Source organism: Seriola dumerili, unplaced genomic scaffold (genome assembly GCF_002260705.1).
Source record: "Seriola dumerili isolate Sdu_G_001 unplaced genomic scaffold, Sdu_1.0 BDQW01000330.1, whole genome shotgun sequence".
Lineage (NCBI taxonomy): Eukaryota > Metazoa > Chordata > Actinopteri > Carangiformes > Carangidae > Seriola > Seriola dumerili.
Genome location: NW_019174585.1, coordinates 629,400 through 643,674, shown reverse-complemented (window position 1 = coordinate 643,674; position 14,275 = coordinate 629,400). Strand labels below are relative to the sequence as shown.

The 14,275-nt window shown below is 40.6% G+C and overlaps 1 protein-coding gene across 1 annotated transcript; it reads right to left on the bottom strand.

Moving 5' to 3' along the window:
• Positions 1-2,244: 2,244 nt before the first annotated feature.
• On the bottom strand, positions 2,245-13,948 carry p4ha3 (prolyl 4-hydroxylase subunit alpha 3). Its single transcript, XM_022759718.1, has 13 exons — positions 13,761-13,948; positions 12,194-12,348; positions 11,842-12,065; positions 8,487-8,636; positions 8,345-8,396; positions 8,037-8,194; positions 7,296-7,472; positions 4,967-5,031; positions 4,612-4,771; positions 4,413-4,475; positions 3,854-3,922; positions 2,827-2,923; positions 2,245-2,315 (listed from the first exon to the last, which is right to left on the bottom strand). The coding sequence occupies exons 1-13, from the start codon at positions 13,946-13,948 to the stop codon at positions 2,245-2,247; spliced, it is 1,629 nt and encodes a 542-aa protein (XP_022615439.1).
• Between the last annotated feature and the right edge of the window lie 327 nt (positions 13,949-14,275).

Genomic DNA, 14,275 nt, shown 5'->3' with positions numbered 1-14,275 from the left:
AAAAATTCCAGTGTTATGCTTGCCCACATTGTGTAATAAAATTATAGCACACAGCTTTGCAGATGAATCCAGTTTCACCCAATTAAATAAAACTGATAAAAAAAATAAAAAAAAAACTGTTGTGAAACTTTAATTTGTTACAATAAAAGTGCCACACTCATTCTTTGCCTTTACGCAGCCTTCTTTAACATCACCAGCAGAGGGAAGCACTGATCTTTCCATTACTGAGATAAAGCTGCTCACTGACAGGACTAAGTAATGATTTTCCTTCTTCCTTGAACTTGTATTTCTGCTTTACTTTCTTTTCTGTTTTGCTGGGCATTTTTTCTGTCAGTCACTCACTCACTGTCTCTATAAAAAAGCTATCAGCTAGTTAGCTAATTTCTTTGACAAGTTAGGAAGGTTCCCAAAGTGTTTTTTTAAAAAAAAATCCTCTTTTAATGTGCAGAATTACTGTATGTACTTGACAATATCTCGAGGTTGACCTGTGATCCTGTCATGCATGCTTTAGGTAGTTTGGACTATGTTCTTGCTTAGCAACAAGTACCTCTGCAGCCCTGTCTGTTGTGGTAACAGTGAGGGCCACCGAGGGTGCATAGGACGAGTGCAGAATGAAGCCCTTGGAACTCTAGGAAAAGTGAGGTTTGAGGTTTTTATGGTCCTGTGAAAATATAAGTCTGACTATGTTTTTCTATCAGTGTAGGTCTAATATTGTGTACTTTCTGTAAACAAACAAGTTTGTGGACTGATACTTTATGTTTTGAGTCAAAATGTAGCTAAACAGTGTTTTTAATGATACTAATCTCATATTAGTATCAGCAGTCAGATTGGAAAGAGCTTCAGAATAGCTGGGTCTTCCTATTCATCAGTTCACAGGGAAAAGTCCTGCTGTTTAGTGCACACCCTGGAATGTGCAACATGTATCCAGTACATGGCCTGTGCTTATATTTTGTGTGTGTTAGTTTGTGTGCGTTGAATGTCTGTCTGTTTGTGTGCACTGTGGTGAGCTGGAGAGAAAAGTTATTAGCAGATGTTAGGTTCTTAGACTCTTTTTCACTTTCACTGCAGCAGGAAGTCCCAAAAAATCACATATTGAGATGCGTGCTGTTTCCTCAAGCTCATACAGTGAATTTGAATAAATGTATGTCCCATCTCAGCCTTTTTTAAGTAGGGTTATGACCTACTTAGACATCTGAGATATCTGAGTGGTATGCAGACAGTGTTGGTTGTGTGAGTTCAGACATGAAGTTTGGAACAGACAGGTTCACAATTATTGGGTTTGCAGATGAACATGATTAATGACCAGCCTCTGAAGCTCAAAAAGAGGCTGAGAGATCTGGTTCACTTGTTCCATTAAACAGTTTATTACATCATATCAAATTGAGAGCGTCTCCCACAGGCAGTGATGACCACATCGTTCAGTCAGCTGGGAATAAACAGGCACACTCATAATGACTGGTTCCATTGACTCATAGCACCAGTCTGAACTGGAGTCCTGAGGTCTGAGATGACCGAACACAGAAGAACTTTAACCAAAATCTCTGTAGATAAGTCATAAAGTACTTTTTTCTACCCTGTAGACCACATGTTCTGCATCTGCTGGTGCTAACATTTCAGAGAAGTAGTATCACTCATACAGTAACAAATGTTCAAACCCAGAAGATTCTAGATGTCTTATGCATCAGTTTATACACATTCATCCTGGCATACTGAGTAGCCCATCTTTGTAAATTTGGCATTTTCAGATTTTAATAAAAGAAAATAAAGTGTTGAGAGTCTAAACAAAGTTCAGCTGTGTTGACAGTAATGACAGACCCTTGAGTGGGCCCAGCATAGGAAAAGAGCTGCATAACATATACGATTTTAAGCAAGCAGGAGGTAAACAGCCTTGCACAGTTAACTGAAACCAGCACAGTGTGTGAAGGCAGAGGCCTCTCTCCATCTGCAGAATCTGGCCAGTAGGAGCAAGAGAGCATTTGGCCTCTGGGGGCCGATTGCCAACAGCTCCACTCCTCTCGGCGGTGTACTATCCATGTCCACTGCAGAAGTGTCCGCTGTATGCTCCAGGCTCCCTGGGGCCTGGAGCTCCAATCACAGATGCAGGCTGCCCCCTTCATGGCTCTCACCCTCCCTGCCTGTGTGTTCACTTTTTGGCTGCCTCCTTCTCTTCGCCTTTAAGTGTGCCTCTCAATTGTAGAGGCTGGCTCTTGTACTCAAAGGGGCCCAGCTAATGCTCCACCCCTCTCACTCTTCAGGATTCAGGCTGCAGCGATGTTGGAACTCTTGGCCATACTCATGGATCCATTTGTTTGCCACTGGAACATACAGACAGATTTACAGACAGATTTACCAAAGGTCTGAATACTTCTTCTACCACTGGCAAAGTATAGCCTTAACATTAATTTCTGATAATATATATATATGATTGCTAAAAACAACGCAGCCACCAAATGCTTCTGCAGCTGCTTTGTGATGATTAATGTCTGTCTGATAGTTTAACTGGGTCCCTAGCACATGTTTCAGCATTGGGAGTTTGATGGCCTAAGCCAACTGGCAGCAGATGTTTAGCTTCCAAGATGAGCCCTCAATGTCTGAACTGCACTCTGTAACATCTCTAAATGCATAACGCAGCACAGATGTGGCCTCGCTGTTGAACAGTTGCTCCTGTGTAACAGCAACACTGGGAAACAACGTGATATTAATGCAATGTTTAAAATAAAACTAAAGTCTAAAGTCATGGGACTTGCTTTTTTTCCATATTTACATCACTTCTTGGCTCCTGTTGACAGCATCATCACATCATACCCTGAATCCACTGAGTCTTACCCCATTTGTCCCCAATAAGCACAGGGCAGCCAGCATGCAGGGTGTCTACGTCTCCTTGACCATTTCTGTGGAGATTCCACCAGAAGATGGCGGCTTTCTGTGATATGAAAAAGAAAAAAACACTTTTAATGAGTTAGAAAAGTGGTTTGGTCTAAAGTAAAGTTGCAACCAACAACCATTTTCATTATCAGCTGATCTCACAATTATTTTCCTGGTTAATCAATGAATCTTTTGGTCTATGCAAGATCAGAAAGCAGTGAAAATGCCCATCACAGTTTCCTAAAGCCCAAGGTGATTTCATCAAATCTCTTGTTTTGTTTCAGTCAAAAATCCAAAGATATTCAGATTAATATAAAAAACAGAAAAGTAGAATATCCTCACTAATCTGTTATCAAATGATTATTTACTTAACCTTTGTTTATACAGGGTAAGTTGGCTGAGCGTAAATGCTCTTTTACAGCAATACCCAGTTAATAGTTAAACAGATTACAAAAACAGAGTAACAAAGATGGACAGGCACATATGTACATGCTGTCACAAGTGGGTAGAGAACAGTTAATGAGAGCGTTCTTGCAGTTACAGAGAGGTGTCAAGGTTATTTTTCTGTGTATTACTAATTTATCTTTAATCGTATAATAACAGACACACCTGAATTTCAAGCATAATTAAGTATTTAATTAGTCATTTGATCAGTTTATCAGCTTCGGTTATTTTCTGTATAAACAGCCAGGAAGTGAGATGTCAGTAAAATGAAAGGTGAAAGGTTAAACCCCAGGGATGGCCTGTTAAACCTTCCACGGCAGCTCATTTATCAGCCCAAAAACAGCTCCAACCTCCACTGACGCTCAACTATACAACAGCAGTATTGTGGTTAAAAAAATCTCATGGCTGATGTTGCTATGATCTGACCTTTTGGCATTTTGACAGCTGCACCAGAGAATGTGAGAGAGGAGCTCCAGGCAAAAATGACATGAAGACAAAAGAGGCTACTTTTAGCTTATCTCAGACACCCGCACGGTGTGTTTACCTCCACGACAGGAGCGCTGAAGTTGGCGTAGATGAAGGCTGTGGACCCACCTGCATCGACAGAGCTGAGCTGTGGAAAAGGACATTCCTTCAGAGTTGTGTCTTGTTTTTATGTGCCCGTGTTATGAAAAACCAATCAGTCTGCTGCGCTGTTTTCAAAGCCTCACAAAAAGCCATTCTTTTTGTTATCATGATCCAATTTTAGTCAGATTTTCACATTGGTTTCTTAATGATAATCATACGAAAAAGAACAAATAAGAAATTCAAAGGCAAAATTATAGAAGCAGACTGTATAATGAAGGTCAGAGACAGTCAGAAAATAGAGTTTGGTTTATGTTTGCCGCATGACAGAACATCTATAAAAGTGTAATTTAGGCACCGAGGTCAGATCTAGGCAGGTTGTTCCAAAGTCTTGCAGCTTTCGTGGCAAGAGCCTGACATCTTTGTTTTTAATTTAGGCTTCGGATCAGCCAACAGGAACCAAGAACCTGCCCAAGAACCTCTGGCTGCGCTCTGGGTCATACAGGGTCAGAAGATGGTCAGAGTAAGACTTTACTCACGTATATCATAAAGGTTGCCACTCGATTCCCAGTTTTCAGTTTGAACACGGGACTTGAAGGTGACTGGTTACATGCAAATGCAAACAGACAATAGAAAGCAGCAGTAAATCATTATAAATATAACAACAGTCAACATGCAAAGTCAACAGAAATATAAAAAGTGTTGCAATTTGTTAAACAGGTCTAATAATCAACTTACTGTAGCATGGTCAAAGTGAGGCTCATAATGGCCACCAATCCCATAATTCACCACTTGGAGGTACTCGCCATATGGATGCTTCACGTTCAGACCTGTGAGCATAGAGATCCTCTGGTCCAGCTTCCCAACAATGGAGTGTGCTGAGTCCTTCAGCCATGCACTAGAAATAAGACATATTTATAAAAGTATCTATCATTTACATACTAAGTAAGTTATTTTTCCTGCAAATGTGTGGAATTCAATTTGCACTAGGACTAACCCTCTAAGCATGCTAATATGAATTAAATAACTGATAATAAACAACATACCATAAACAAACTGTTATAAGTTACAAGGTATTGTAGGTAATTTGTACCTCTTGCTGATGCGATAGTCTGCTGTTGCTTGTTTCTCTCCAGCTGCCACCACAGACCTTGTCAGCTTGTTAGCAAAGACAGAAAACAGCATCTTACGTTTGTGATTGTTACAGGAACCAAGCTTTGATGTCCATCTGCAAGCACTGACAAAGTCTGAGTAATAGCACGAAAATATGCTCCAATGATGTATCCAAAATGAAAACTGAGAGCAGATCAGACAAAATAATCCAAAAATGCCACGCTTTAGATAACAAATCATCATTCTCGACTTGCAAAGCATCAAAAAGGATGCCGAGATGAACAGATTTCACCAATGTGCAGATACACTACTTTCCCACGGATAATAGTTTCAAGTCTCCTTTTGCCTCAAAGTGGACCTCAAATTCTGAGTCTAGACGGGGGTCTGGGGGATCCAGATGTTTTGGACCAAGTATTCCTTTCTTAAAATTGAGCCTCTGTGATTTATTTGGACAGCAGAATCGTCACAATGCACTCTGCTCATGTTATACAGTTTGAAGTTGGTTAATCCTGGTTCCTGGTTAATTTTGCAGCTCAAACTCCTGATAACATCCAGGTACCTTATGACCACCAGAGACATTACGTCATTCAACTCTAAAGGACTGACAAAAACCATTTCAAAAGAGGTTAAATACAAAAAAAAAAAAAAACAAGAGTAAGTCAACTAATTATTTCACACATCAGTTAATCACAAAACAGACTTGTGTTCTTGTTGGTTCTCCAGCACGAACAAAGTGTAAACCATGGTCATGGTTAACCAATGCTGCTCACTGCTCCAAACTAATACTGTACCCTGGGCCTGTTTTCAATCAACCCACAAGCTGACATAATGATGAAATAAGTACGTGGGTTTCCATTTGAGCAAAGGATGGAAAAGTCATTGAACAATGCCAAAACCTCACAGAAACTATAGGGCAGCAGTTGAGTTAGCCCACCAAATATTCCCTAAAGTTATTTAGTCAGCATACTGTGAGCCGCTTTCATTAAAGTTTCATTTTAGATACTTGCGTTAGATAAATGCTGAAGCTCAGTGATAGAGGACTGAATATTTACCAGAGGAGCCCTGCAGGGTCATTTGGACAGTTTGAGACACCCTGCCAAGTTTTCATAGTAATGTATCCCTCATTCCTTTACGCTGTGCTAAATGTTTGGAAGCAGACCAACTCTTCCTCCATAGGGTCTTTCCAGGATCTTTCCATCAGGAAAAGGTTCACGGTTGGCTTAGACCCCAGCAGCCAGAGAACCACACAGCAGAGCACATTACCAGGAAATATATGCAAAAGTAATATTTACAAAAATAATCCCTTTTGACGGACACCATTCCTCTGGATAGGAATTCATATTAGCACGGAAAAGTTTAATGAGCAAAATGTACTGTACTACTGTTACGAGGTGGAGCTAAGTTTAACTACTTTATATACTGGCAGTCTTCCCTGTAGTGGAGTGACACTAAAAGTTGTATAAAACGAAAATACTTAATTACAATACTTGAGTAAATGTCCAAGGACCACAAACTCTCAGTTGCAAGTAAATAAATACACAGCTATGTTATTAGATCCTTCAAGTCAGAGGGCAAGAAAACATTAGACACAGTGCCAGTGATGAAGATGTGGTGGATGACCAGTGATGTCTTGTGAGTATTGTTCTTATTTCAGTCAGCAGAAATAAACTGCTGAGTCCATGCTAACCCACAGCTCATGTCATGGAACAACAGTAGTTGCACTTTTATATACTGTACTGTGTGACTTCCTGTGGGTTGGTCTATAAAAGGCGGACTTAAGAAAGTTTGAGGTCCACTTTAGGACAGGAGCCATAGAAGATATCTCAATTTGAGATTGCACTTTAAGTGAAATGACAACTTCCTAGCCCTGCTCAAAGGCTGCCAATTTGATTACACTTTTAATTCCAGGAAAGCAAACATCTGGGATAAAGGAAAATAAAAATGCGTTAGGAAACATCCTAAAGTAATACCAACAGAGCCAATCCTAACAAATACACAATATATTCTAAACAAACTGAACATGGACAAATAAAAAACACTGATCCTGGTCCTGTTCAAAAAGACCTGATTCTTCAATGTGGGACTAAGGTACAGGGTGTTTACATGGCAATAGCCAAATGTTAACTTGATTCTCTACGATGATTCATCTGTTTGTTGATTTCAACAAACTGAACAGACTCTTTTGAACTTTTGCTGTTGCCAAGAAAAAAACTTGAAGACCGAATTGGAATAACTGACATATTGGAAACACACCATATCTTTTTTTTCACCCATAAGTTATGATAAAAATGCACAGCGCCGGCACTTACTCCTGGCTGGGCGATCCTCTTGACATCTTCAGCTTCTGTGTCAGTGATGAAGTTGTGGTAGAGGACCACATATGGCTGCAGGCTCAACACTTCACGTCTTACTGGCAGCAGTAGCAGCCCAGGATTGTCGTTGGTGAAGTAGTCACAGAATAGTCTGGGGTTTTCAAAATGCATTGGCTGTTAGGAGAAACAGGCATCTGAAGTCCATTAACGAGATCAAAACAGGAACTCTTTCTTTTTCAACCACAAATTACTCCTAGCATTGTTCTGTCCCCACATACGCCTTTTTATGGCCAAGGAAACTCCCATCACAAACTTGGATCTCGATGAACTCTTTAATATGGATGAAACTGCATTTTTATCAAATATTTGACTAATTACTTGGAGATGTTTAAATGACAATGAAAACATCTTAGTTTTGTGGGGATAAAAAAATGCCCATTTTGAGCATTATACAGTTATATGTTTTGCAGTATTAGATCATTAGCTCAGAAACACAAACCATTTTACAGTTTTCAGTCTTGGTCCAGACTGAAATATCTCAACAACTAATGGATGTATGGATTGCTAAAGACATTTCATAGTAACTACAGGATGAATCAGGATACAGACTTTTCTGATCCTCTGACTTTTGATTGTGATTAAGAATACTCTGGTTGTTGTATTAACATCTCCCTGATCCCTTCCATATATTTGTCTAACTCACGGCATGCGTCCAGAATGATTAATTGTGATGAATACCTGAGAGCCTTGGGTCTGGCAGAGTCTCTCATAAGTGTCCCTGGTCCTTACATGTTTGGTTGTGGGTCTCCTCAACCCACTGACCCTGGGTGGACTAGCAGCGACCAGCAGCTTCTCATATTTCTCAACATTCTGCAAAACTCTTCCATTCATTGGATCTGAGAAGAAACAAATGAAGTGCAGTCAGGGAGACAAGGCACACTGTTCACTGAAGCAAAGATACAACCTGTGAAGAAGGTTTTTCAGGGACTGTTTATGCAGCACAGGAAGAATTAACAGTAAAAAACAATTTGACTTAAAAGATGTACCGTAATGCAGTAACTCCTGAGATAGACTCAGAGCGTAGGAGACGTTTCCTGTCTGAAACAACGAGAAACGAGAAATTCAGAGCGGTCCAAACCATCAATCATCTTACATTCTTTGTTTTTTTCTAAATGTCCTTCTCCCTACTTTAAAGTGAGAGAAGGCCAGGTGATCCAGGGCATCCTCTAAAGTCCCTTCATTCTCAGGGCTCCACTCGCCTCCGGTTCCCCTGAAGAGACGCACCGACTCCTCCAACCACTGCACTGAGTGGTAGTAGTCTTCCTGCTCGTAGGCCACCTGTGTAAAATAACACCATGGTTACTTTTAATTTTTACTATATAGCAATTTTAAGAGAATTTGTCTCTGCAATGCAGGCCCAAATGCCAGCATAATGTTGCATGCATGGCTGCCAGAGGTTTTGAGATTTGAGATGATTTTTAGTAAGAATTGCATCCATTTAGCAACAGTAAGTCAAGTTTTGAGCTGGCATCAGCAGCCAGAATCAGACCAGTTTCTTCTGCCAGTTCTATCACGTCATGCAGCTGGGGTAATTTTGTCACCCTGGCATGCTGGACATAGGCTGCCTGTGGGCCAAGCCATTTTGGCTACTTCAACTTCAATGGAACAGAATTACAAAAATGGCATTTTTGAGTTGGTGGCAAGTAGCAGGAAAGCAGAAATGTGATGTCCAATACATTGATTAACCAGCACAGACAATATGAAACTTTAAAATGTGAAAGTATCCTATTGGATGAATTTAACCTTTTAATTTTGGACCTTTTTCGAGATACATGTGATTGTTTCTGATGCTTCTTGAACGCGCTTGTGTGTCGTTAGCTTGTCTTATCACTGCTCTTAATTCTTCTGCTGTACCCAAGTCTATCTTGCAAAAAAGATCTTGATCTTAATGAGAATACCTGATTAAATACAATCTTTAACGAGAGCAGCTTTATTTAACCTAAGCACTATTTACAAGATGTGGTGTAACAATGACTTGTATTATTTTTGAGAGTGCTTTAACAGTGAAATCTTGATTTTCGACACATTTGACGTCTTGATCTTACAGTATCTTCTGTATGACTATAACTAACAATTATTGTCATTATCATTCTCATCATATCATTCTCTGTTATTTGTTGAATCATTTAGTTCACAAAATGTCCAAAACCCAAAAATATTGATTGTATTGACAGATTACACATTTTGGGCGTATTACTTCATATTTATACAGAAAAACTTCTTCAAAGCCCTTTGGGGTTCCAGAGGGAGCGGCATGAAATGTGATTAATTGCCTGAAGTGACATTATTTGAGTCAGAGTCAGTTTGCTCTGAAGACTGCAAGTTTGAAAATGAAAAAAATCTGGGGGTGTGGAGTTAGAAAGAAGTGAACTCACGATACATCTGTCGCCCGAGGCTACATTAGCTGCTTTTTACATAGCACACCCAAATCTGTGACCTAATTGTGGGTGGTCAAGTTGCATTGTAGGTGCCAGGTTTTGACCAGAAAGAAGAATGCGTGGAATAAAAAAGTCGACATCTGTGGTTCTGCTGTATCAACTTTGACCTTTTTAATCACTCTTGGCTCCTCAGTCAAATACCCTGCAGATGAAGATACATGTCTGTTGATCAAGGGACACCTTGAGCAGTAATTTTACATGTAAGTCATGAACACAGTCTCCTTTGCTCTTCACCTGGTTTCAAACCCCTTTTGGAGCTGACTTGACTTGATTAAGTGGGTGCTAACTAAAAGCCTGACAGCACCCACATGGGAACTGGGTGGCGTGTGGCTCCTCCCATCACAGATTATATCCACAACCCCTGCAGACAGCACACAGACAAAAATACCAGTGTAGCAATTAACCCCCCAAATACACACACACACACAAACTCACCACTCAGCTAATCAAACACACGGACTCGTCTAAACTCCCACTTCACAGAATTACACCCCTTAATTTGGGAGCTGTTAGCCTCTAAAGCAATGGGCTAAAGAACCAGTGAATTCTTTAAAAATAGTTCATATTCAGCAGATCGTCTCATTGCCTGAGGGAAGCTTCAGACAGCTTTAAAATTTCTGCTTTAGCTTTAATCAAGTTTCTGTTAACACAGCCTGTTGGTTTTCAAGAGAGGTTTAACAGCCATATAAAAGTATTTGCAGGCAGCTCTTTTACTGACAACACCCCAAAAGCTAAGCATCTCCGTTTACAGATTGTCTCATATATAATCCCAGCCGCAGTGCAAGTGAAGGCAAGCTCTGCTCCTCACTCCAAACACTCCTTAAGGTTTGCTGTGTGAGATAATGTCTTTTCCATACAAGAGGATGTCTCTCCCCCACATTGCCCTGCCCTCACACATCACCGCTGTACATAAACAGTGGAATCTACTGTGGGGAAACCTTTTTTTCTTTCTTTCATACTTGTAGAATAGCATATTCATTTTCACATGAAATGGATTCCCAGGCACGCAATGGGAAGAATTCCACTTTTTCCAGGCTGACGGTCTGTACACAATGACTGACAGAGCTTTGGGTTGGGATGTTAATCAGGGAGGGAAATTTTTCACAGCAGCATCTTCAAACATCTCTCAATTTCATTTGTTGACATGGGCAGTTGTAGCTTATTATTAGTCCAAAAAGTGACCGAGAAGGATGACAGACGTCCCAGCACTCTTACATCACATGTCCTTTGCTATATTTTAGGAAATGGAGAGGTGACAAATAAGCAGTGATGGGAATTAAGAAAGTACATTTACTAAAGTTATATGCTCAAGTACTATTTTGAAGTACGTGTACTATACTATTTTCATTTTATGTCACTTCATACATCTACCTTATCACATTTAAGAGGGAAATATTGTACTTTTTACTCCACTGCATTTATTTAAGATCCATAGGTACTAGTCACTTTGCAGATTAAAAACCAACACATGTTGAAGATTAAGCCCTGTGGTCCCTAACCTTTTTTGGCATGTGACCCTTTCCAAAAAAAGCTGTCTGTTAAGGGCTCCTTATCACATTTCAGATGTCTAAGAGTTCAAATGAGTGATTTCCCCTCTAAACTTCTCTAGTTTCATTTAAATAACTGTTTGAGAATCAAAAAAGAGGCGAAAATGATAAGAGAAAAGTAAAAAAAAAATGAACATACATTTGTGCAACTTTCTCATTAATCATCCCACAACCCCACAGATTTGTCTTGTGACTTGATGCAGGGCCCCAAGCCCTAGGTTGGAGCCACCGTACTCACCTAGCTAACTGTATATAAAATAGTAAAACCTGCCTCCACCTCTACCAGGTACAAAGTCAAAAAATTATTCTGCAGAAAGCGTACTTTTGATACTATAAGTACATTTAGCTGATAATACTGTAGTGTAGTGAAATGTGGTATATTTAGATTGTTGTATTGGTACTTTTGCTTAAATAAAGGGTCTGAGTGATTCCATTACCATTAGAAATAGGTTTAAAACTATGTTATGAAGCAACAAAGGAAAATATTGGATTGTGTACCTTTCCAACCAGAAAGCAGTCATCACCAGACAGTGGGACAGAGACTGTTGGCATGTAGATATCAATAGGCTTTCCATTAGAGACTCTCTGGAAACGACCCCTTACGAGGCTCGTAACTTGGAGAGCATACACATCCTGCAGCCTCATCAGCCCCTTGGCGGCCCCCTGGAGGTCTTCCAGTTTGGGCAGATCGGCCTCTTTGTCCTCGTAACTGGACCTGAGGGCTGGACAGCAGAAAGCCAAAAGGTGAACTGGGTGGGGGGTGGGGGTGGGGGTTGGTGACAGCAGAGAAGAGTGGGGGCTGTTTAGTTATCACCACCAGATGTGTCTGTGAAGCAGGCAGTGAGCCAACCTTGTGTGTTCTCCAAGGCTTCGTTGCTGTAGACGACATTCAGCCACTCTGAATGCAGCCGCTTGATCAGGGTGAATGCCACCAGAGGGTTTGCCATCGCAGTCCCCGGGCCTTTGTAAAGTTCAGTGTGAAGGTCAGACACTTTGACATAAAAGCTGCGTGAAAGAACATAAAGTGAGGTTACAAAAGGAAAGAAAAGACCAAGCGCTCAGTCAGTTTCACATGTAGTCCTGGGAACCTTAAGGTGCTCCTGAAGGTCTAAACACTGGTAAAAGAAAAGAAAACGACCTTCGGGCAGAACAAGAGGAGAAGTTGTATTAAAACTCTGTATTTAGGCAGGTATACTGCTTTAAAAACGTACCAGTTTTGACCTCACTGGGTCTTTATCAGTGTGGAAATAGTCAAAATACATTGATTACTCAATACAGACAATCCACTGGAAATAAACTGATTGCATGAAATGAAATAACCAACAAATATAGAGAAAATAACTAGTGCAGTGATATCAAAATATTATAAGAAAAATAAAGAAATAACCATTAAATCTCATCATGTAGTATGATGCAGTCCCACAAATTCTAATACAACTTAGAATCTAGAATCTAGATTTTCAGAAAAGAAAGATGGAAACCTGCATCTTATCACATGAACTCATAACTTCTGAAATAGCTGCCATTTTTTTTTTCAAATTTGCAACTCAGCACACTTTACAGAAGCTCAGTGTGTTCCTAGACCTACTTTATCTATTTATTTATGTTTGCCTTATCTGCTTTTATTTCTTTATTTGTTTTCATCTGCTTTATTTGGTGGAACAGCATTTCATTTAGAAGAATGACTGAATCTTGAATCTTGGTAATATTTCCATTATCACCATGTCACAACAGATCAATAAAGCTGATGCCTGACATGACTCTTTTTCCAACTCCACACCACAAAAAAGCCACCACAACTGAGCTCCTGTCTTAAGTTTCATGGCTCCTCCATAAAACTCGTGGCAGTGACTTCCACACAGAAACTGTTGAATCATGAGCATAAATTTGGTGGGAAGTGACTTGATAAGTCCTGTTCCTCATCAGTCATTCTCTCTCCAACATAATGAAAGTTTCTGGGCAAGAGAGAGAAGATCCTAAAAGCCGTTCTCCCTTCACAATTTATTGTCTCAGGTCATTGGTGTAATTGCTAATTTCTTGGGATGGAAATCAGGCCTCCAAGATATGAAGTTTAAATGCAGGCTTCCCAGCTGTGTCTCTGACGTGACCATATCCAAATAAAACCTCCACATATGCTCTCATCATCATGTGCAAAAACTTTGTTCCATTATTATTCACTGTGTAGAGCAGCTCCAAGATTGGCCACTGGATGATATCATCACCACAGAGCAATTAGAGCGGATCTTTCCTTTAATTGTCCACAAATATATTACAGCTGCAGCGCTGTCTCTCACGCTTGGGCAGCCACAAATCTATGGGGATATCAATGAAAAACTGTCACTTCACGCATGGAAATGGAAAAAAGCGCTCATCCCTCTGAAGTGTGATCATCATGCATCATCCTGCATGTCACTCACCGTTTGATGTCCTCCAGCCTCTCCAGCTCCTGGTCAATATAAGTTCTCAAGTAATCGATCAGCTTCCGTTCAACGCTGATCGCCTGCTTTACGTTCAGCAGCGATGTATACATTTCTCCTGACGACGCGGGGATCACAGCTACAGTCAGGAGAGCCCAGCTGAAGTAAACACGTGGAAGACAATTCATCTCCAGCGCAGGAAATAAACTTTGAGCTGTTCCCGTTCTTCGACAGCAGCTGCGGTGTCTGAGGCCCTCTCACTTTTACTGAACTGCAGCACTGAGGATCTTCAGGATTTGCTCCTGCCCCCCCCCCCCNGACGACGCGGGGATCACAGCTACAGTCAGGAGAGCCCAGCTGAAGTAAACACGTGGAAGACAATTCATCTCCAGCGCAGGAAATAAACTTTGAGCTGTTCCCGTTCTTCGACAGCAGCTGCGGTGTCTGAGGCCCTCTCACTTTTACTGAACTGCAGCACTGAGGATCTTCAGGATTTGCTCCTGCCCCCCCCCCCC

Coding starts and splice junctions, on each gene's coding strand:
- p4ha3 (XM_022759718.1), bottom strand. CDS start 13,948: ATGAATTGTCTTCCACGTGTTTACTTCAGCTGGGCTCTCCTGACTGTA. Junction 8,637..11,841: donor ACTGCTTTCTGGTTGGAAAG/GTACACAATCCA, acceptor TATTTTACACAG/GTGGCCTACGAGCAGGAAGA. Junction 4,772..4,966: donor GACTATCGCATCAGCAAGAG/GTACAAATTACC, acceptor TCTTATTTCTAG/TGCATGGCTGAAGGACTCAG.